We start from the raw sequence: 22,716 nt of genomic DNA, 5'->3' as shown, positions 1-22,716 counted from the left end.
ACCAACGCAGAGCCCAGGCTGGTAACCCCTGCCGTGGACCAACGCAGAGCCCAGGCTGGTAACCCCTGCTTGCTGAACCATGAAGACTTTACTCAGTTTATGTTTGGGCACAGGCTCCGAGATGGTGAGAAGCTTCTGTTCACGTACCATCCAAACTGGTTCGAGCCTCACTGCCCAGTGATCCCAGTCTAACCCTAGCCTAATCACTTACGACAAATTAATTACCAACCGTGAACCCAGGTCGCTGGTACCATAAACCGTTGTGCTAACCACTACACTACTGGTCATTCCGTCGAGGTAGTATAAAGGAAACCAGAATACAGTTACGTTAAGGACAGTGCAGGCTCAGAACGCAGTGAAACATAGCATTTAGATTAATGCTTTCCAGTGCCAGTCGTCAAGTCACTTCTTATTGTCATTTCGACCATAACTGCTGATACAGTACACAGTAAAAATGAGATAACGTTTTTCAGGACCATGGTGTTACATGACGCAATACAAAAACTAGACTGAACTACGTAAAAAATCAACACACAGAAAGCTACACTAGACTACAGACCTACACTGGACTGCGTAAAGTGCACAAAAACAGTGCAGGCATTACAATAAATAATAAATAGGGCAAGGTGTCAGTCCAGGCTTGACCCGGGTTCAATTCCTGCCACTGTTTGTGAGGAGTCTATACGCTCTCCCCATTGCTGTGTACCGGTCAGTATAACGGGATTACAGTGTCAGTGACCCGGGTTCAATTCCTGCCACTGTTTGTGAGGAGTCTATACGCTCTCCCCATTGCTGTGTACCGGTCAGTATAACGGGATTACAGTGTCAGTGACCCGGGTTCAATTCCTGCCACTGTTTGTGAGGAGTCTATACGCTCTCCCCATTGCTGTGTACCGGTCAGTATAACGGGATTACAGTGTCAGTGACCCGGGAGTCTGTACGCTCTCCCCATTGCTGTGTACCGGTCAGTATAACGGGATTACAGTGTCAGTGACCCGGGTTCAATTCCTGCCACTGTTTGTGAGGAGTCTATACGCTCTCCCCATTGCTGTGTACCGGTCAGTATAACGGGATTACAGTGTCAGTGACCCGGGTTCAATTCCCGCCGCTGTCTGTGAGGAGTCTGTACCTCTCCCCATTACTGTGTACCGGTCAGTATAACAGGATTACAGTGTCAGTGACCCGGGTTCAATTCCTGCCACTGTCTGTGAGGAGTCTGTACCTCTCCCCATTACTGTGTACCGGTCAGTATAACGGGATTACAGTGTCAGTGACCCGGGTTCAATTCCCGCCGCTGTCTGTGAGGAGTCTGTACCTCTCCCCATTACTGTGTACCGGTCAGTATAACGGGATTACAGTGTCAGTGACCCGGGAGTCTGTACGCTCTCCCCATTACTGTGTACCGGTCAGTATAACGGGATTACAGTGTCAGTGACCCGGGTTCAATTCCCGTCACTGTCTGTGAGGAGTGTGTACGCTCTCCCCATTACTGTGTACCGGTCAGTATAACGGGATTACAGTGTCAGTGACCCGGGTTCAATTCCCGTCACTGTCTGTGAGGAGTGTGTACGCTCTCCCCATTACTGTGTACCGGTCAGTATAACGGGATTACAGTGTCAGTGACCCGGGAGTGTGTACGCTCTCCCCATTACTGTGTACCGGTCAGTATAACGGGATTACAGTGTCAGTGACCCGGGTTCAATTCTCACCGCTGTCTGTGAGGAGTCTATACGCTCTCCCCATTACTGTGTACCGGTCAGTATAATGGGATTACAGTATCAGTGACCCGGGAGTGTGTACGCTCTCCCCATTACTGTGTACCGGTCAGTATAACGGGATTACAGTGTCAGTGACCCGGGAGTCTGTACGCTCTCCCCATTACTGTGTACCGGTCAGTATAACGGGATTACAGTGTCAGTGACCCGGGTTCAATTCCCACCGCTGTCTGTGAGGAGTCTATACTCTCTCCCCATTACTGTGTACCGGTCAGTATAACGGGATTACAGTATCAGTGACCCGGGAGTCTGTACGCTCTCCCCATTACTGTGTACCGGTCAGTATAACGGGATTACAGTATCAGTGACCCGGGAGTCTGTACGCTCTCCCCATTACTGTGTACCGGTCAGTATAACGGGATTACAGTGTCAGTGACCCGGGAGTGTGTACGCTCTCCCCATTACTGTGTACCGGTCAGTATAACGGGATTACAGTATCAGTGACCCGGGAGTCTGTACGCTCTCCCCATTACTGTGTACCGGTCAGTATAATGGGATTACAGTGTCAGTGACCCGGGAGTGTGTACGCTCTCCCCATTACTGTGTACCGGTCAGTATAACGGGATTACAGTGTCAGTGACCCGGGTTCAATTCCCACCGCTGTCTGTGAGGAGTCTATACTCTCTCCCCATTACTGTGTACCGGTCAGTATAACGGGATTACAGTATCAGTGACCCGGGAGTCTGTACGCTCTCCCCATTACTGTGTACCGGTCAGTATAACGGGATTACAGTATCAGTGACCCGGGAGTCTGTACGCTCTCCCCATTACTGTGTACCGGTCAGTATAACGGGATTACAGTGTCAGTGACCCGGGAGTGTGTACGCTCTCCCCATTACTGTGTACCGGTCAGTATAACGGGATTACAGTATCAGTGACCCGGGAGTCTGTACGCTCTCCCCATTACTGTGTACCGGTCAGTATAATGGGATTACAGTGTCAGTGACCCGGGAGTGTGTACGCTCTCCCCATTACTGTGTACCGGTCAGTATAATGGGATTACAGTATCAGTGACCCGGGAGTCTGTACGCTCTCCCCATTACTGTGTACCGGTCAGTATAACGGGATTACAGTGTCAGTGACCCAGGTGAGGAGTGTGTATGCTCTCCCCATTACTGTGTACCGGTCAGTATAACGGGATTACAGTGTCAGTGACCCGGGAGTCTGTACGCTCTCCCCATTACTGTGTACCGGTCAGTATAACGGGATTACAGTGTCAGTGACCCAGGTGAGGAGTGTGTATGCTCTCCCCATTACTGTGTACCGGTCAGTATAACGGGATTACAGTGTCAGTGACCCGGGAGTCTGTACGCTCTCCCCATTACTGTGTACCGGTCAGTATAACGGGATTACAGTGTCAGTGACCCGGGAGTCTGTACGCTGTCCCCATTACTGTGTACCAGTCAGTATAACGGGATTACAGTGTCAGTGACCCGGGAGTCTGTACGCTCTCCCCATTACTGTGTACCGGTCAGTATAACGGGATTACAGTGTCAGTGACCCGGGAGTCTGTACGCTCTCCCCATTACTGTGTACCGGTCAGTATAATGGGATTACAGTGTCAGTGACCTGGGTGAGGAGTGTGTACGCTCTCCCCATTACTGTGTACCGGTCAGTATAACGGGATTACAGTGTCAGTGACCCGGGAGTCTGTACGCTCTCCCCATTACTGTGTACCGGTCAGTATAACGGGATTACAGTATCAGTGACCCGGGAGTCTGTACGCTTTCCCCATTACTGTGTACCGGTCAGTATAACGGGATTACAGTATCAGTGACCCAGGAGTCTGTACGCTCTCCCCATTACTGTGTACCGGTCAGTATAACGGGATTACAGTGTCAGTGACCCGGGAGTGTGTACGCTCTCCCCATTACTGTGTACCGGTCAGTATAACGGGATTACAGTATAAGTGACCCGGGAGTCTGTACGCTCTCCCCATTACTGTGTACCGGTCAGTATAATGGGATTACAGTGTCAGTGACCCGGGAGTGTGTACGCTCTCCCCATTACTGTGTACCGGTCAGTATAATGGGATTACAGTATCAGTGACCCGGGAGTCTGTACGCTCTCCCCATTACTGTGTACCGGTCAGTATAACGGGATTACAGTGTCAGTGACCCAGGTGAGGAGTGTGTATGCTCTCCCCATTACTGTGTACCGGTCAGTATAACGGGATTACAGTGTCAGTGACCCGGGAGTCTGTACGCTGTCCCCATTACTGTGTACCAGTCAGTATAACGGGATTACAGTGTCAGTGACCCGGGAGTCTGTACGCTCTCCCCATTACTGTGTACCGGTCAGTATAACGGGATTACAGTGTCAGTGACCTGGGTGAGGAGTGTGTACGCTCTCCCCATTACTGTGTACCGGTCAGTATAATGGGATTACAGTGTCAGTGACCCGGGAGTCTGTACGCTCTCCCCATTACTGTGTACCGGTCAGTATAACGGGATTACAGTGTCAGTGACCCGGGAGTCTGTACGCTCTCCCCATTACTGTGTACCGGTCAGTATAACGGGATTACAGTGTCAGTGACCCGGGAGTCTGTACGCTCTCCCCATTACTGTGTACCGGTCAGTATAACGGGATTACAGTGTCAGTGACCCGGGAGTCTGTACGCTCTCCCCATTACTGTGTACCGGTCAGTATAACAGGATTACAGTGTCAGTGACCCGGGAGTCTGTACGCTCTCCCCATTACTGTGTACCGGTCAGTATAACGGGATTACAGTGTCAGTGACCCGGGAGTCTGTACGCTCTCCCTGTGGTCAGCGGGTTTCCTCTAGAGGTTCCACTCTCCAAAGACCTGTGGGTTCCTCAGCTGCTTCGTGAATGGCCTTCCTTCTGTCATAAGGTCGGAAGTGGGGATGTTCACAGATGTTCTGCACCATTCGTGACTCCTCATAGTGAAGGAATTCATACCCGAATGCAGCAGGACCTGGACAGTATCCAGGCTTGGGCTGACAAGTGGCAAGTAACATTCGAGCCAGGCAATGACCATCTCCAACAAGAGAGGCTCTAGCCATCATCCCTCAACATTCAGTGGCATCACCATCACTGAATCCCCTGCTATCAACATCCCGGGGGCTACCACTGCCAGGAAACTCAACTGGTCTAGCCATATAAACACCGTGGCTACCAGAGCAGGTCAATGGCGAGGAACCCTGTGGTGTGTACCTCACCTCCTAACTCCCCAAAGTCCATCCACCATCTACAAGGCTCAGGTCAGGGGTGTAATGGAATACTTGTCACTTCCCTGGATTTGTGCAGCTCCATCAACACTTGACACCATCCAGTACAAGGCAGCCCACTCGATAGGTACCCCTTCCACAAGCATCCAATCCCTCCACCATTGAACAGTTGCACAGTGGGTACTATCTACAAGATGCACTGCAACAACACACTAAAGTTCCTAAGGCAGCACCTTCCAGACCCACGACCACAACCATCTGGAAAGACGAGAACAGCCAATACCTGGGAACATCAACACTTGGAAATCCCCCTCCAAGTCACTCACCATCCTGACTTGGAAACATGACAGTTCCTTCACTGTCACTGGGTCAAAATCATGGAATTCCCTCCCTAACAGCACTGTGGGTGTACCTACGCCTCAGGCACTGCAGTGGTTCAAGAAGGCAGATCATCACCACCTTCTCAAGGGCAACTAGGGGTGGGCAATAAGTGCTGGCTTGGCTGGCAATGCCCACATCCCATAAATAAATATTTTTTTTAAACCTGTAGGCCTGCTATGTTGGCAGTGGAGGCAGGGTGCCAACCCTCCGCAGCCTCCGCACAAAGTGGTGATGCAGCCCGTCAGCGTGGTCTGCAGAAATCTGCTAGGGTCACAAGATGTCTGCTCAAGAAGAACAGCACTGCCTGGTGGGACCAGTTTGGGACCCGGCCCAGAACGTCATGGGTTATTTCCCCATGCTGTCTGACGTGCAGAGTTCCTCCAGCATTTTGTGTGTGTTGCTCAGGATTTCCAGCATCTGCAGAATCTTTTGTATTGATGACATGTTTGTACTTCTGAGAGAGGTGCAGAGAAAATAACCAGGGTGGTTATTGATTAGAAGAATGAGGGGGTCCTACAGTCTTTGATTTCCCGCCCCCGCCGAACTTCAGGCAGAAGGTATTGCAGCACTGAGAGGATGGGAAACCTAATCTTTCTCCAGGCTGTGAGACGATAGAACTCCCTGCCACCTCTCGGGTCTCATCGCGTACAAAGTGCCAGTAACGTTGTTTCATTCACTTTTTAAACATGTCAAAAATCGGCCTTGCTTGTAAATTTATTTGTGGTAGTATTACTGTTTTGTGTGTGGCTTGTATGTACCGTTCTGCACCGTGGTGCAGAAGCAGGTTGTTTCGTTTGGCGGCATACATGTTGAATTATTATTGATTGAATAACAATAAACTGAATTTGGGATCTCACTGAAACCCATCCAATACTGAATGGGCCAGATGTTGAACATGGAGAGGACGCTTCCAGTGGACGAGAGTCTTGGACCAAATGGAACGGCCTCAGAATAGAGGGATGTCCCTTCAGAACGAAGATGAGGAGGAATTTCTTTAGCCAGAGGATGGTGAATCTGTGGAGTTCATTGCCACAGGCAGCTGTGGAGGCCGGGTTATTTGGGTATATTTAAAGGGGTGGTTGATAGGTTCTTGATTAGTCTGGGTGTCAAAGGTTCTGGGGAGAGGGTTGGGAAGGATAATAAATCAGGCATGATAGAATGGCAGAGCAGACTCGATGGGCTGAATGGCCTAATTCTGCTCCTGTTTTGCAAAGTTGGACTGTGAAGAGCTGACGGTCAATGCTGGGTGAGGATTATTTTGATTGGATGCTAAATTGGACTTTGCTTGTACCAGGTTTGTAGGGCACTTCAAGTCCCGCAAGGAGAGAGCGGCAGAGCTTGGTAACAAGGCTCACGAGTACACCAACATCTACGTCAAGAACTTTGGTGAAGCCATGAGTAGCAGCCGGCTGCGGGAAATCTTCAGTATCTTTGGTCAGTTTGGGCTTTATTTTCTAATATATATTAACAGGCCCTTTTGGCTCCCAGTCCCTGCACCACCCAATTACACCCACGTGGCCAATTCATTCATGCCTCTTTTCTGTAGTCACAGACTGTCTAACTGACTGCCTCCCTTCCCACTGGGGAAATTGAGGCACTGGGCTGTTTCCTTTGAGATTCTGGTACTGTATATGTGGGACCCACAAAGCTGGGGGCCAAGACACATCCAGGGCAGGAGGATCCCAGAAGGTGAGTCTTTGGGAAGGAATCAGTAAACTGGGGTTACACGACCCCCCCCCCACCCCATTTCCAGATAACGTGCGGGAGAAAGGGAAGATGACCTGGAACTGGGGTCACTGTCCCAGTCCCCTCGCACCTCAGCTTCACTCCCTCATCTGCGTGCGGTTCCTCCCTCCCCCACCCTGAAATAGTCTTCCCGAACTCCGTCGCACCTCAGTGGGGGAAGGTTCAACCCTGAGTGAGCTGTGTGACACCGGCAGCCTGCCCCAGTATGGGGGGAGGATTCCTGAACCGGGGGTGAGATCAGCTGACAGATGGAGGAATTACTGTGGAGGGGGGTGTTTAGGGGTAAAGTTTTGATCTGCCTCATGTTCTCAGTATTTCTCATTTCATTTGGTTCTGTCAGTCTCTGTGTAGTTTCTTGTAAATATTATTGTATTTTATTTTTCAAAGTAAATTTATTAAAGTATATATGCATCACTATACCTCCTGAGAATCATTTTCTTGTGGGCATTCATGGTAAAACAAGCAGAAACTGCGCACAGACAGACTGACAAACAACCAGTGTGCGAAAGAAGACAAGCTGCAAATACAATGAATGAACTGTTTATTTAGATCAGGGGCTGCACAGACTCCTGGGTTAATGGTAGGGGTCCATGGTATAAAGAAGGTTGGGAACCCCTTATTTAGCAATACCGTGTGGCCCAACAGGCTGCCCCAAGCCTAATCACAGGACAAATTCCAATAACTCACTACTGGTATGTCTTTGTGAAATGTGAAAAAGACTAAGGAGCTGGTGATGGACCTGATGAGGGCTAAGGTACTGGTGACCCCTGTTTCCATCGAAGGGGTCAGTGTGGACATGGTGGAGGATTACAAATACCTGGGGATACGAATTGACCATAAAGTGGACTGGTCAAAGAACACTGAGGCTGTCTACAAGAAGGGTCAGAGCCGTCTCTACTTCCTGAGGAGACTGAGGTCCTTTAACATCTGCCAGACGATGCTGAGGATGTTCTACGAGTCTGTGGTGGCCAGTGCTATCGTGTTTGCTGTTGTGTGCTGGGGCAGCAGGCTGAGGGTAGCAGACACCAACAGAATCAACAAACTCATTCGTAAGGCCAGTGATGTTGTGGGGGTGGAACTGGACTCTCTGACGGTGGTGTCTGAAAAGAGGATGCTGTCCAGGTTGCATGCCATCTTGGACAATGACTCGCATCCACTCCATAATGTACTGGTTAGGCAGAGGAGTACATTCAGCCAGAGACTCATTCCACCGAGATGTAACACTGAGCGTCATAGGAAGTCATTCCTACCTGTGGCCATCAAACTTTACAACTCCTCCCTCGGAGTGTCAGACACCCTGAGCCAATAGGCTGGTCCTGGACTTATTTCCATTTGGCATGATTAACTTATTATTATTTAATTATTTATGGGTTTATATTGCTATATTTCTACACTATTCTTGGTTGGTGCGGCTGTAACGAAACCCAATTTCCCTCGGGATCAATACAGTATGTCTGTCTGTCTGTCTGTGGACTCCGTCTGGGAGGTGACTGGAGCACCCAGACGCAGCCCACACTTTTCATGGGGAGAACTCCTTACTGACAACGCCAGAATTGAACTCTGAACTCCAGAGAACCCCAAGCTGTAATGGCATTGTGTTACTGCAGTGTCCTGATTGTTATAATAATAAATAATACTGAGAACATCAGTTGGAGAGTCCTTGAAAGTGAGCTTTCCTGTAAATGCCTGCAAGAAAATGAATCTCGGGGTAGGATTTGATAACTCGTACTTTGACCTTTGACCTCTTTGCCTGCCATCTCTTCCCCCCCCCCCCCCCGTTCCTACGGGTTGCTGCTGTTCATGCGCTGACTTGCCTGCTACTCCCCGCTGAAGGAAAAACGCTGAGTGTCCGAGTGATGACTGACCAGTACGGCCACTCGAAGGGATTTGGGTTTGTCAACTTCGAGAAGCACGAAGACGCGCGTAAGGTAAGGGTGAGGAGTGTTCACCCCAGGGAGCGGGATTCACCGTACCTGGAGCACCTCCCGTTGGTGTGGTCTCTTTCTTTAAGGAAAGGCAAAGGTTCTTTATTTGTCACGGGTACAGTGAAATGCCTCGTTTGTGTCATTGACCAAAATACTCAAGGACGTGCTGTGGGCAGCCCACACGTTTCCAGGGTGAACATTAACCCAACCCCTATGCTCAGCAAAGCAACACGAGCAGCAACAACAAAGTTATCTCTCCCTAGCGCCCACCCACCCAAACATACAGGCAGGCTGTTGTAGGGCCTCCCGTCTTTGGCACCAAATGTGCAGACGGGCCTCCAGTCTCTAATCCCTGGCCCAGACTAAATACATACAAGATAATGATTAAACCAAGAAATGGATTAGGCAGATAGTGTGTAGTTCTGTGTTGTTAGATTTGGCAGAGATGTTCTAGGCCTGACCCTCTGCATGCGAGTGCACTCGGAGGGGGTTGGGGGGGAGTGCCCGCAGCCTGGCACCGGCTCTTTGGGCCGTGATGTTTATGGGGGCAGGGGAGGGCCTGCAGCCTAGTCCTGGCTCATGGCCCTGTGATGTGTCCCTAGGCCGTGGCCAAGATGAATGGCAAGGAGATTAACAGTCGGCCTGTGTATGTGGGACGAGCACAGAAGAAGGCAGAACGACAGAACGAGCTACGGCGTAAATTCGAGCTGATGAAGCAGGAACGTAGCAGTCGCTACCTGGTGAGTAACTGTGCACAGGCCCGCTCGAGGCCATTCAGTCCCTCTAGACTGCCCTGCCATTCAACCGATGTATAGTATTGAGTTCCAGGGGGCTAGAATGCAAAAGCGCAGATGTAGTGTTGTGGCTTTAAAAAGCACTGGTCGGACTACATTTAAGGATTATAAATAAGATGAGTTTTATTTATTATGTGTACTTTTGGTGAAGTTGTTGTTGGTGTTAAGTGAAATCAGTGAGGAATCTCCTGGGGCAGCCTGCAAGTGTCCCCATGTTTCCGGTGCTGACAACTCGCTAAGCAGACCCGTACAGCTTTGGAATGTGGGAGGGAATCCGCAGTCATGGGGAGAGGGTGCAGACGGTGGTGGGAACTGAACCCCGATCTTACAGCCAGAACTGCAAAGCATTGTACTGACAGCATGGTACCAAATCACTGGTTTGTGAGCAGTTTTGGGGTCCCATGTCGAGGAAAGGAGGGGGCCCAGGGGAGGTTCATGAGAATGAGTCTAGGAACAAAGGGTTAACGTATAAGGAGTGTTTGTCTCTCAGCTTGTACTCACTGGAGTTTAAAGAATGAAGGGGGGATCTCATTGAAACCTATCGAATATTGGAAAACCTAGATAGAGTGGATGTGGAGAGGATGTTTCCTATAGTGGGGGAGTCTAGGGCCAGAGGACACAGATAGAGTGGATGTGGAGAGGATGTTTCCTATAGTGGGGGAGTCTAGGGCCAGAGGACACAGACAGAGTGGATGTGGAGAGGATGTTTCCGATAGTGGGGGAGTCTAGGGCCAGAGGACACAGACAGAGTGGATGTGGAGAGGATGTTTCCGATAGTGGGGGAGTCTAGGGCCAGAGGGCACAGATAGAGTGGATGTGGAGAGGATGTTTCCGATAGTGGGGGAGTCTAGGGCCAGAGGGCACAGATAGAGTGGATGTGGAGAGGATGTTTCTGATAGTGGGGGAGTCTAGGGCCAGAGGGCACAGACAGAGTGGATGTGGAGAGGATGTTTCCGATAGTGGGGGAGTCTAGGGCCAGAGGACACAGACAGAGTGGATGTGGAGAGGATGTTTCCGATAGTGGGGGAGTCTAGGGCCAGAGGACACAGACAGAGTGGATGTGGAGAGGATGTTTCCGATAGTGGGGGAGTCTAGGGCCAGAGGGCACAGATAGAGTGGATGTGGAGAGGATGTTTCCGATAGTGGGGGAGTCTAGGGCCAGAGGGCACAGATAGAGTGGATGTGGAGAGGATGTTTCTGATAGTGGGGGAGTCTAGGGCCAGAGGGCACAGACAGAGTGGATGTGGAGAGGATGTTTCCGATAGTGGGGGAGTCTAGGGCCAGAGGGCACAGATAGAGTGGATGTGGAGAGGATGTTTCCTACAGTGGGGGAGTCTAGGGCCAGAGGACACAGATAGAGTGGATGTGGAGAGGATGTTTCCGATAGTGGGGGAGTCTAGGGCCAGAGGACACAAATAGAGTGGATGTGGAGAGGATGTTTCCGATAGTGGGGGAGTCTAGGGCCAGAGGACACAGACAGAGTGGATGTGGAGAGGATGTTTCCGATAGTGGGGGAGTCTAGGGCCAGAGGACACAGACAGAGTGGATGTGGAGAGGATGTTTCCGATAGTGGGGGAGTCTAGGGCCAGAGGGCACAGATAGAGTGGATGTGGAGAGGATGTTTCCGATAGTGGGGGAGTCTAGGGCCAGAGGGCACAGATAGAGTGGATGTGGAGAGGATGTTTCTGATAGTGGGGGAGTCTAGGGCCAGAGGGCACAGACAGAGTGGATGTGGAGAGGATGTTTCCGATAGTGGGGGAGTCTAGGGCCAGAGGACACAGATAGAGTGGATGTGGAGAGGATGTTTCCTACAGTGGGGGAGTCTAGGACCAGAGGGCACGGCCTCAGAATAGAGTGATGTCAGTGTAGAACCGAGATGAGGAATTTGTTTAGCACCGAGGGTGGTGAATTCTTGAAATTCAATGTCCCAGATGGCTGTGGGTATATTGAAAGTGGAGTTCGATCAATCAATTAGTCAGGATGGCAAATGTTATGGGGCAAAGGCAGGAGAATGAGATTGAGAGGGAAAATAAATCAGCCAAGAAGCGATACAGACTGGACTGGATGGGCTGGATGGTCTAGTACTTCTATGTCTTGAGTCCTCTGAGTTTAGAAAGTGGAGATGTGTGTCATTCATGTACGTTTTTTAAACCCCCTCCCTCCCTGACCCTTTCACTGTAAATCAGTGTGGGAAACGTGATCTGTTGTGGGGTTTTTTTCCCGCTTGTTTAACTGGCCGATGGCCTCTAAGGATAAACCCTCCTCGGGCCGCGGGTAGCACTGAGGGACCAGAGAGGCTGAAGGGGAGTGAACAGCCGCTAGAGAAACATTCCTCCGACGTCCTTCTCTTCCCCCCCCCCCCCCCCGAGACCCTCAAATCCTGTTGCCTCTTGCTCTTTCAGGGGGTGAACCTGTATGTGAAGAACCTACATGATAGCATTGATGACGAGCATTTGAGGAAGGAGTTCGCCCCCTACGGAACCATTACCAGTGCAAAGGTACGAGCCCCGGGTTTGCCGCTCTTCCCCAATGTTCCGGGAAACGGCCGCAGAATGGGTTTGACAGCTGGCAGGGTAATTTTGGAAGGGGGGGCAGGGATGGAGGGCTCGGGGGTACTTTAGGCTAAGTTGAAGATGAGTCTATTGTCATAGACACAGGTGCAATCAAAACAAACTTGCAGCAGTGTCAGAGACAACATCCCCAGGGAAAACTCATAAATTATATACAATTGTTGGTACAAAACACTACTGAAACCAAAAACAACACGCAAAACGCTGGAGCGACTCACCAGCTCGGGCAGCATCGATGGAGAGTTCTCATGAAGGGTCTCGGCTGAAATGTCGGCTCTTTATCCCTCTCCATAGACGCTGCCTGACCTGGTGAGTTCCTCCAGCACGTACATGTTGGATTTCCAGAATCATCTGTTACTGAAACAAGAAGTCTGTGTTGGTGAAGGAGGTGGTCGTATTGCTGCTTAACAGCAGTGATAAGGGTTGTGCTGGTCGGCTCAAGAACAGAGTGGCTGAAGGGAAGTCGTTGTGTTTGAACCTGGTGGTGTGGGGCTTCAGGTTTCTGTACCTCCTGCCCGATGGGAGCTGTGAGAAGGTGACGTGGTCCGTCCGGATGGTGGGGATCTTTGGACGTTGCCTTCTTGTGACAGTGTCTCCTGTAGATACTACCGATGGTGGGAGGGATGGTCCCTCACTGCCCCCCGTGCCATTCCAGACGGTGATGCAGCCTGTTGAGACACAATCAACAGTACCTCTGTAGACGTTTGCTGGATGTCGAGCTGAACTTCCTAACAAAACGAAGACCCTGGCACACGTCCTTGTGGTCACATCTGTATGTTGGGCTTGGTACACATCATCCAATGTTAGTACCCAGGAGTTTAAACCTGTTGATTCTCTCCACCGCTAATTGCTGTGTCAATGGGCACTAGATATTGGAAGGGTGGCAGGGGAGGATGATTGGAACACCATCGAGTGGAGTGTGACCACTGTTCCCTCTTTAAACAGCTGGCAGACCAACCATTGCTCCGAGCAGGAAATTTTTACACAGCCTGAAAGCTTTCAAATCTCTTACTATCTTTCCTTTCGGTTAGTCCTGATGAAGGGTCTCAGCCCGAAACGTCGACAGCGCTTCTCCCTATAGATGCTGCCTGGCCTGCTGTGTTCCACCAGCATTTTGTGTGTGTTGTTGTTTGACACTTTAAATGTCTATTTTGTAATATGCATGCTATGAATATTTAAATTGAAAGATCACAAACTTTTTATTGTACTGTATTTCTTTACACTCTTCAGCAAAGAAACCTTCCATGTTTTGTAAACTTTTTCTCATCCAGCACAGCAAGGGAGTCTGTGCGAGTGAGGGCATCTCAGGTACCGTTGGCCACACAGCTTGGAGGGAGCGATGGTTTGGGGGAGCAGGATCCCTGGACCGCTCCGTGCTCTGGCCACTGTGATACCGTCTCTGTGCGCACGAGTTCATTGTGTGTTAGTAGCCAGAGTGAGCTCGAACACTACGACATCGACAAGGCTTTGGGATTGCTTTTGGTTGTGGAGTAATTATTGACAAGGACCGCAAACGGGGTGAAGGTGGTGACTGCATGCTTCTCCACTTTAGATTTGCCTGTCACATCAAAACGCACAGTGAAATGTCAGTCCCAACCTCATGTTAGTGAAATGTTCATTTGTATTAACACCCAAGCTGGGGGCAGCCTGCATGTGTCATCACACATACCTTTACCAACACAGAAAGCCCACAATCTTCTTTTTTTGTTCTATGGACCTAAGAGTTAGATTTTCTTTTGAGTCTGTGGAACAAGCTACCACTGGAAATAGTAAAAGTGCATCCAGTTAGGGCATTTGAATAAGTTCATGGTTGGGAAAAGTTTGGAGCAGGGGTTCCCAACCTGGGGTCCATGGATCCTGTGGTTTATGGGATTGGTCCATGGAGTGAAAACGGTTTGGACCCCCTGATTTAGAGGGATATGTGTCCAAATCCAAGGCCACTGCGGGCTGACAACAGCCTGTCCTGGGGTTAAAGGATCATTTATGTATGTGTGGGTGTGAGGAGGGAACGAAACTTGTGCTGTGTTCCGCTGAACACTGTGTTGGTGTTGGAATTGTGGGCTGCCCCCAGTGCATCTCTCTGTTGTGTTGGCTGCTAATGCAAACGACATACTAAATGTTTCCACTTGTGACAAATCACAAACTTAAATCAAATGCGGACACGTGTAATTGGCAAAAAATAGTGGGAAGATTGGGAAGTTTTTAAAAACCCACAGAGCAACTAAAAAAAATCATTGGAAGGGAAAAGATGAAATATGAAAGCAAGCTAACAAATAATAGCTAAGTGGATAGGAAAAGTTTTTTCAAGTATGTTTAAAAATAAGCGAAATGAGAATGGATATAGGACCACTAGAAAATGAGGCAGGAGAAATAATAATGGGGGACAAGGAGATGGCAAATGAACTAAATGAGTATTTTACATCAGTTTTCACTGTGGACGACACTAGCATTGTGCCCGATGTTGAAGGGTGTGAGGGAAGAGAAGTGGGTGCAGTTACTATTACAGGGGAGAAGGTGCTCAAAAAGCTGAAAGACCTAAGGGTACATAAGTCACCCGGACCAGATGAACTACACGCTAGGGTTCTGAAAGAGGTAGCAGTAGAGATTGTGGGGGCATTAGTAATAATCTTTCAAAAATCATTGGACTCTGGCATAGTTCCAGGGGACTGGAAAGTTGCAAATGTCACTCCACTCTTTAAGAAAGGAGGAAGGCAGCAGAAAGGAAATTATAGACCAGTTAGCCTGACCTCAGTGATTGGGAAGATGTTGGAGTCAATTGTTAAGGATGAGCTGATGGAGCACTTGGTGACACAGGACAAGATAGTACAAAGTCATCATGGTTTCCTTCAGGGAAAATCTTGTCTGACGAACCTGTTGGAATTCTTTGAGGAGATTACAAGTAGGATGGATAAAGGGGATGGAGTGGATGTTGTATATTTGGACTTTCAGAAGGCCTTTGACAAGGTGCCACACATGAGGCTGCTTACCAAGTTAATAGCCCCTGGTATTACAGGAGAGTTACTAACATGGTTGGAGCATTGGCTGATTGGCAGGAGGCAGCGAGTGGGAATAAAATGATCCTTTTCTGGTTGGCTGCCAGTGACTAGTGATGTTCCGCAGGGGTCGGTGTTGGGACCACTTCTTTTTATGTTGTATATGAATAATTTAGATGCTGAAATCTAAATTATTTCAGGTAGTGTTCAGGGGCAGGTAGTGTTGAGGAAACGGGTAGGATGCAGAAGGATTTAAACAGATTAGGAGAATGGGCAAGAAAGTGGCAAATGAAATACAAAGTTGGAAAATGCATGGTCATGCACTTTGGTAGTAGAAATAAATGTGTGGAATATTTTCTAAATGGGGAGAAAACACAGGAATCTGAGATGCAAAGGGACTTGGGGAGTCCTTGTGCAGAACACCCTGAAGGTTAACTTGTAGGTTCAGTCAGTGGTGAGGAAGGCAAATGCCATGTTAGCATTCATTTCAAGAAGTCTAGAATACAAGAGTAAGGATGTGATGCTGAGGCTTTATAAGGCACTGGTGAGGCCTCACCTTGAGTATTGTGAACAGTTTTGGGCCCCTCATCTTAGAAAAGATGTGCTGACATTGGAGAGGGTCCAGAGGAGGTTCACAAGGATGATTCCAGGAATGAAAGGGTTATCATACGAGGAATGTTTGATGGCTCTGGGTCTGTACTCACTGGAATTCAGAAGGAGGGATCTCATTGAAATCTTTTGAGTATTGAAAGGCCTAGACAGTAGATGTGGAAAGGATGTTTCCCATGGGAGAGTCTAGGACAAGAGGGCAACACTTCAAAACAGATGTGGAGAAATTTCTTTAGTCAGAGGGTGGCAAATCTGTGGAATTTGTTGCCACAAGCGGCTGTGGAGCCAGGTCATTGAGTGTATTTAAGGCAGAGATTGATAGGTTCTTGATTGGACATGGCATCAAAGGTTAAGAGGAGAAGACCAGGAACTGGGTTTGAGGAGGAGGAGGAGGAGGGAAGAATAAAGGATCAGCCGTAATTAAATGCAGAGCAGACTCGATGGGCCAGATAGCCGAATTCTGCACCCATGTCGTCTAGTGGAGAGAGGCTCTGTTTCTGTGAGGTATCATTCTCTGCCGGGGTGGGCGGGGGTTAACTGATCCAATGGTTCCCTCGCTGGGAGGGCGAGAAGATCTGATGAATAGGTGGTCGGTGGTTGCCGTGGTCCTGAAGGGCCCCTGGTCTACAACTCCAGGTAAATATCACAAATGGGGGGGGGAAGAGACCTCAGTGATCCCCTCAGTCATTTTTACAGTCCTCTAATTTATCACCCCCCCCCCCCCCCCCGGCTCAGGTGATGACGGAAGGAGGCCACAGCAAAGGTTTCGGTTTTGTCTGTTTCTCATTGCCCGAGGAGGCTACCAAGGCAGTGACGGAGATGAACGGGCGGATCGTCAGCACCAAGCCTCTGTACGTGGCCCTGGCACAGCGCAAGGAGGAACGGAAGGTGCACCTCACCAACCAGTACATGCAGCGGCTGGCCAACGTGAGAACGCTGCCCAGCCCTCTGCTGGGCTCCCTGCTACCCTCTGGGTACTACATGCCCTCTGTGCCACAGGTAAGAGAGGTGGGGGCAGGTGGAAATGACTTCCCAGTCCTAATGAAGGGTTCCGGCCTGAAATGCAAACTCTTTATTCCTCTCCGTAGACCCTGCCTGACCTGCTGAGTTCCCACCCAGTGTTAACTCTTTATTCCTCTCCGTAGACCCTGCCTGACCTGCTGAGTTCCCACCCAGTGTTAACTCTTTATTCCTCTCCGTAGACCCTGCCTGACCTGCTGAGTTCCCGTCCAGTGTTAACTCTTTACTCCTCTCCGTAGACCCTGCCTGACCTGCTGAGTTCCCACCCAGTGTTAACCCTTTATTCCTCTCCGTAGACCCTGCCTGACCTGCTGAGTTCCCACCCAGTGTTAACTCTTTATTCCTCTCCGTAGATGCTGCCTGGCCTGAATTCTTCCAGCATTTTTGTGTGGCGGGCCTATTTCTCTCCTGAACAATTGTGGTCAAATGGATTCCCTCACTGGGAGGGGGAAACTGTTCATAAGGCATTGGTCAGACCCTACGAGGAGTATTTATGAGTAGCTTTGTGCCCCTTATCTAAAAAATATTTGCCGGCGTTGGATGTTCACAGGAATGATCCTGGGAATGAAAGGGTTAACGTATGAGGAGTATTTGCTGGCTCTCGGCCTGTACTCGCTGGAATTTGGAGGAATAAGGGGAGATCTCATTGAAGTGTATCAAATACTGGAAGAGTGGATGTGGAGACAGTACCTCTGCAGACTGGGCTGGTCAGCCGTGGTCGGCAGCTCATCCAGGAGAGGGATCTCAAACCTCCGCTGCCCCGCGGCAATACCCACTCATGGGGAAGGCTTCGGGAGTAAACCCCAAGGGGAAAATCCGGAGCTGGGGTCCCTAAGGCAGTCCTACATTGAGTTCAACGCTGAGTGGTAACTCCTGTGATGCCGGACAGTAGCGGTCTCTGCCGTTCCTTCGGTTCATCAGCTGCATGGAGAGGGAGAGCGTGCTTCACAGGCGACCGCTTGCTCTCCGTCTCGTACTGTCCAGGCTTGCATCGACAGCTAGGAGACAAGATGCAGCTGGCAGAGCCTACAGGGACGATGTTCTCAATAGTGGCAGAGTCTGGGACCAGAGGTTATATTCTCAGAATAGAAAGGCCTCACTTTAGAACGAAGATGAGGAAGAATTTCTTCATATAACGTGGAGGTTGATGGGTTCTTGATTGGTCGGGATGTCAAAGGTAATGGGGAGAAGGCAGAAGAGGGATAATAAATCAGCCGTGATGGGACAGCAGAGCAGGCTCGATGGGCCGAATGGTCCGGTTCCGGCTTTTGGTGTGGCTGAAGATTTCCTGCATCTCGTGCAGAATTTATCGTGGCTGTTTGTGTGCCCTGTGTTTAAATCCCCTTTGTTTTCCCCCAGGTTCAGAACCGCACCGCGTATTACACTGCCTCTCCCATAGTCCGACAGTCCCAGCGCTGGGCAACTCAGCCTATCAGACATCCCAGTAAGTACCACCGGAGAATTTACCTGAGTTACCACCTCAACAAAATAACTTTTTAATCTAAAAACGACACATACACATTCACCCTGTGTTCAGAAACACTTGGCTTACAAACCTTCCCTTTTCCAATTGGCTGCTTCTAGCCAATAAGCTCGTGGGGTTCCCTGGATCCAATTGCCATTTGGCTTGGTGGCCAATCGTATTAAAGAATCCTCGCAGGTGGAAAAAGCACTGATTTCATTCAGGTTATCAGAGTGTAAGGTTTAAAGATGGGAATGTACACAGGTGGTGAGGTCAGCTTATAATTGTCACGTGAGAAACTTGCATACTGTTCATACAGATCTTTACACAGTGAGGCTGTCAGAGAAAACAGACAAACAATGCAGAATAAGTTGTTACAGGGTGCAGGCAGACAGCAGGGAGCAACTTTCTACGGAAGCGGACTGTGAAAGCTGTGCTGGGACACGTCACAGTGGTGTAACCTGGGCTTTCGACATCAGACACCCTTGCCCGGGTGACCAGACCCTGGCTGGTGTCCCGGCAGCTCTGGTCCGCGGGTCACAGCTCACCCGGCAGCCTCTGAGCTTCTGGTGGCACATCTCGTTGCCGTCCAGGAAGAGAGCAGGCCTTGCACAGCGGGTAGCCAGCAAAACCGCTACACCCGCCAGTACTGTCCGACAGGGCCGTTCCCTAGAGTTATAACAGTTACCTTTTGTGTGGGGAGAAATTGAAGGACTATTAAAATAATTAAAATAAAAAATAAAAAAATAAAAATGTAAATCCCTACCTCTGACATTAAACCTCCCGGCCCCCTCATGGTCTTGGATACCTCTCTCAGGTCTCTTCATTCCTACCTGGGAATGAAGTCCAATTCTATTCAATCTTTCCTTGTGACTCAGGCCCGCAGGCCGAGGCAACGCCCAGTTAAAGTATGCCGTGCAGAGTTGGTGTTTGTTGCATTGGCTCTGGTTAAAGATTAGCCCTGTTTGTCAGTGAATTGCATCGTTTACATTGATGACCAGCACAGTCCAAGGACTTGCCGGGGGCAGCCCGCGACGGTCACCAGGTTTCTGCGTACCCATGTATTACTAACTCTCAGCCTTTGGACTGTGGGCGGCAGCGGGAACTGCCGGACAAAACCCACACGGTCACGGGGAGCTTACTAACTCCTTACAGGCAGTGGTGGGAACCGGACCCCCATCGCAGGCCACTGGCACTGTGAGGAATTGCGCTAACCGCTAGGCTACCGTGCTCTTCTGAAATGTCCGTGACTGGTGGCAGAAGCTGTACAGCCTCCGGTCCAAGGGAGTGGGCTGAATGCAGAGGCCGTTATCCATGCTGATTAATGGTATTTTGCCTCCCCGATCAGCTCTTCAGGATCCTACACCACTCCTCTGCCCTTTACAGTGGCCAGGTACCTCACCAGTGACCGTGGGATGACACACACACTCCACGCCGGAGGTCAAGATCGAGCGTGGGTCGTTGGGAGTGTGTGGAACAGTGACTACCTGCTGTGCCATTCACTCCCTACACATTCAACATGTGGAACAGTCTGACCCAGCACCCTTGGGACCTGGCTGGTGGAGGAACCACGAAGCTGTCCTGACCAACCTTCCCCTGGGCTGGGGAGCTGCTCCCCGTAAACAAAGACTCTGCAGATGCTGGAAATCCAGAGCAACACACACAAAATGCTGGAGGAAGTCAGCAGGTCGGGCAGCACCTGTGGAGGGGAATAAGCAGTCAAAGTTTCAGGCCTGGACCCTTCACCAGCAAGGGTCTTGATTTGGAAAGTTAACTCTTTATTCCTTTCCAAAGTTGCTGATTTCCTCCGGCATTTCCAGCATCTCCAGAATCTCCTGATTACAAGCAGGCAATGTTCTCTTTAGTGCGTAGGTTCCAAGAATACTCCATAACCAAAAGTTTCCGTCAGTCGTCGGCTGAGATAACAAAGGTTGGTTGTTTAGATACAGATTATTACAAATCATCTTGGTTAGCATTCATTAAATAGTGTGGATCTGAACCACAGATCCTGAATTGATTTGTTGGAAGGCGGAATGACAGATTGTAGGAGTTCCCAACCTGTTTTGTGCCATGAATCTCTACTGTTAACCCCAGGCTGGATTAAAGAGTTTTAACCTATTTACCAGAATCTGATGAAGCTGATGAAATACTGATTCCCTGTTATCATAAAATATTACATCAATATAGATGATCTGAACACTTTCAGAAGCTAATTTGGGGGAACTGGACAACCGCCAGGTCCATAATTCTTTGAAAGTGGCGTCACAGGTACATAGGGTCATAAAGTTTTTGGCAAATTGGCCTTCATGAATCAATGTATTGAGTACAGGAGATGGGACGTTATGTTGAAGTTGCAGAAGACATTGAGGCCCAACTTGGGGTATTGTGTGCAGATTTGGTCACCTACCTACAGGAAAGATGTAAATAAGGTTGAAAGTGTGCAGAGAAAATTTACAAGGATGTTGCTGGGACATGAGGACCTAAGTTATAGGAAAAGTTGAATGTGTTAGTATTTTATTCCCTGGAGCGAAGGAGAATGAGGGGAGATTTAATGGAGCTATACAAAACTATGTGGGGTATACATAGGGTAAATTCAAGAAGGTTTTTCCCACTAAGGTTGGGTGAGATTAGAGCTAGAGGTGAAAGGTGAAATATTGAAGGTGAACTTGAGGGGCAACTTCACTCAGACCGTGGTGAGAGTGTGGAATGAGCTGCCAGAGCAAGTGGTGCATGCAGGTAACATTTGAGAAGTCTGTATATGGATGGGAGGGTTTTGGGCGTATGGTCCAGGTACAGGTCGATGGGGCTAGACAGAATAACAATTTAGAACAGGCTAAATGGAAAAGGGTCCATCTTTCCGTCTTGTAGTGTTATTCACGGACTGACCACCAGAGGGCGGTCTCGACCACAAATTGTCTGATCGCTTGGAAACGAGGGAGTGAATGGGGATGGTTTGTGATTTGAAATCAATTTATCAATCAGTGTTGGAGGTAATTTTCCCCCTGGCTGGGGTGTCTACAACCAGAGAAATATCTTAAAACAAGGGTTACACCATTCAGGCCAGAGGTGAGATTTTTTTCATCCAGAGGGTGTTGAATCTGATGAGATTCATTCAGATCAGGGTTATCACTGGCAAATGTGAAATTTGTTGCTTTATGGAGCCATACAGTGCAATAAATTGAAAATTACCAGGTTACAATAAAAATATATTTTAAAAAACAAACTGCAGGAAAAAAAGCCAAACAGTGAGTGTTGTTAACACGAGAATCTGCAGACGTTGGAAATCCAGGGCAACACACACAAAATGCTGGAGGAACTCAGCAGGTCAGGCAGCGTGCATGGAGAGGAATAAACAGCTGCAGATTCGAGCTGAGACCCTTCATCGGACCTCAACCTGAAACATCGACTGCTTACTCCCCTGAATAGATGCTGAGTTCCTCCAGCATTTTGTGCGTGCAGAAATAGTGACGTGTTTGTGGACCATATTCAGAAATCTGATGGCAGAAGTGGGGGGGGAAGCCTGTTGGTAACAAGCTGAGTGTGTCTTCAGGCTCCTGTACCATCAGCAAGGTATGTGTCTTGGGTGAAGGGAGCCCCAATGATGAACGCGGCCGCCTTGGGGCAACATCTTTTGAAGATGTCCTCTGATGGGGAGGCTAGTGCCCATGATGGAACTGCCTTTCTCTACTTTTAGAAAGCTTGGAGTTGTTGGAGGGAACAGCAACATCTCATCATCGGGAGGCGTTTAAAAGTTCATGTCCAGTCCCTGTGAGAGTAACAACAGTATGATTGAGGAATCGTGGTTAACACAGGAAATCGAGAGCTTTATCAGAAAAGGAAGGAAGCTTGCATTGGGTGTAGGAAACTGACATTGAGCAAGTCCTTTCGAGATTTGGAGGTTACAGGAGAAATGATAAGAGGGTGGACGAGGAACATAAATCGGGCTTGACTAGCAGAATTGGAGAATTCAAAACCCTCATAATAAATACGTACAGTATATTGAAAGCAAGAGAATAGATTGGGATAAAGTAAGGGACTGGAAGGGAAGTGGAGCCAGGGGGTATGTGTAGTATTCTGCAGGGTGTTTGGAGATTTGGTGAATGTATACACAGGGGATGAGGAGACTTTAGAGATATTGAGGCACGTTCAAGTGGGCCTGATGAAACCTAAACCAGGAACGGTGATTGCTGGGTCTCCAACGGAGATTTTTCCAGGACCTACGTCTTTGGGTGAGATACCAGCAGAGTGGGG

The 22,716-nt window shown here is 49.2% G+C and overlaps 1 protein-coding gene and 1 long non-coding RNA gene across 7 annotated transcripts in view; one reads left to right on the top strand and one right to left on the bottom strand.

Annotated features, from left to right (window-relative positions):
* Window positions 1–22,716, top strand: part of LOC140736272 (embryonic polyadenylate-binding protein-like) — a 63,573-nt gene that overhangs the window by 18,650 nt on the left and 22,207 nt on the right. For all 6 annotated transcript variants that reach the window (XM_073062219.1, XM_073062218.1, XM_073062216.1 and 3 more), the window contains exons 5-10: window positions 6,641–6,780; window positions 8,926–9,020; window positions 9,620–9,757; window positions 12,214–12,309; window positions 16,719–16,982; window positions 18,363–18,447. In XM_073062219.1, the coding sequence (XP_072918320.1) occupies window positions 6,641–6,780; window positions 8,926–9,020; window positions 9,620–9,757; window positions 12,214–12,309; window positions 16,719–16,982; window positions 18,363–18,447 (818 nt within the window). The remainder of the gene's footprint in view (window positions 1–6,640; window positions 6,781–8,925; window positions 9,021–9,619; window positions 9,758–12,213; window positions 12,310–16,718; window positions 16,983–18,362; window positions 18,448–22,716) is intronic.
* LOC140736274 (uncharacterized) lies at window positions 12,190–19,631 on the bottom strand. The gene is made up of 3 exons (XR_012100915.1): window positions 19,232–19,631; window positions 18,560–18,801; window positions 12,190–13,049 (listed from the first exon to the last, which is right to left on the bottom strand). It is a non-coding gene; the product is annotated as an uncharacterized lncRNA (long non-coding RNA).

The sequence above is a fragment of the Hemitrygon akajei genome, chromosome 11, assembly GCF_048418815.1.
Source record: "Hemitrygon akajei chromosome 11, sHemAka1.3, whole genome shotgun sequence".
Lineage (NCBI taxonomy): Eukaryota > Metazoa > Chordata > Chondrichthyes > Myliobatiformes > Dasyatidae > Hemitrygon > Hemitrygon akajei.
This window is presented reverse-complemented; position numbering and strand designations above follow the sequence as displayed.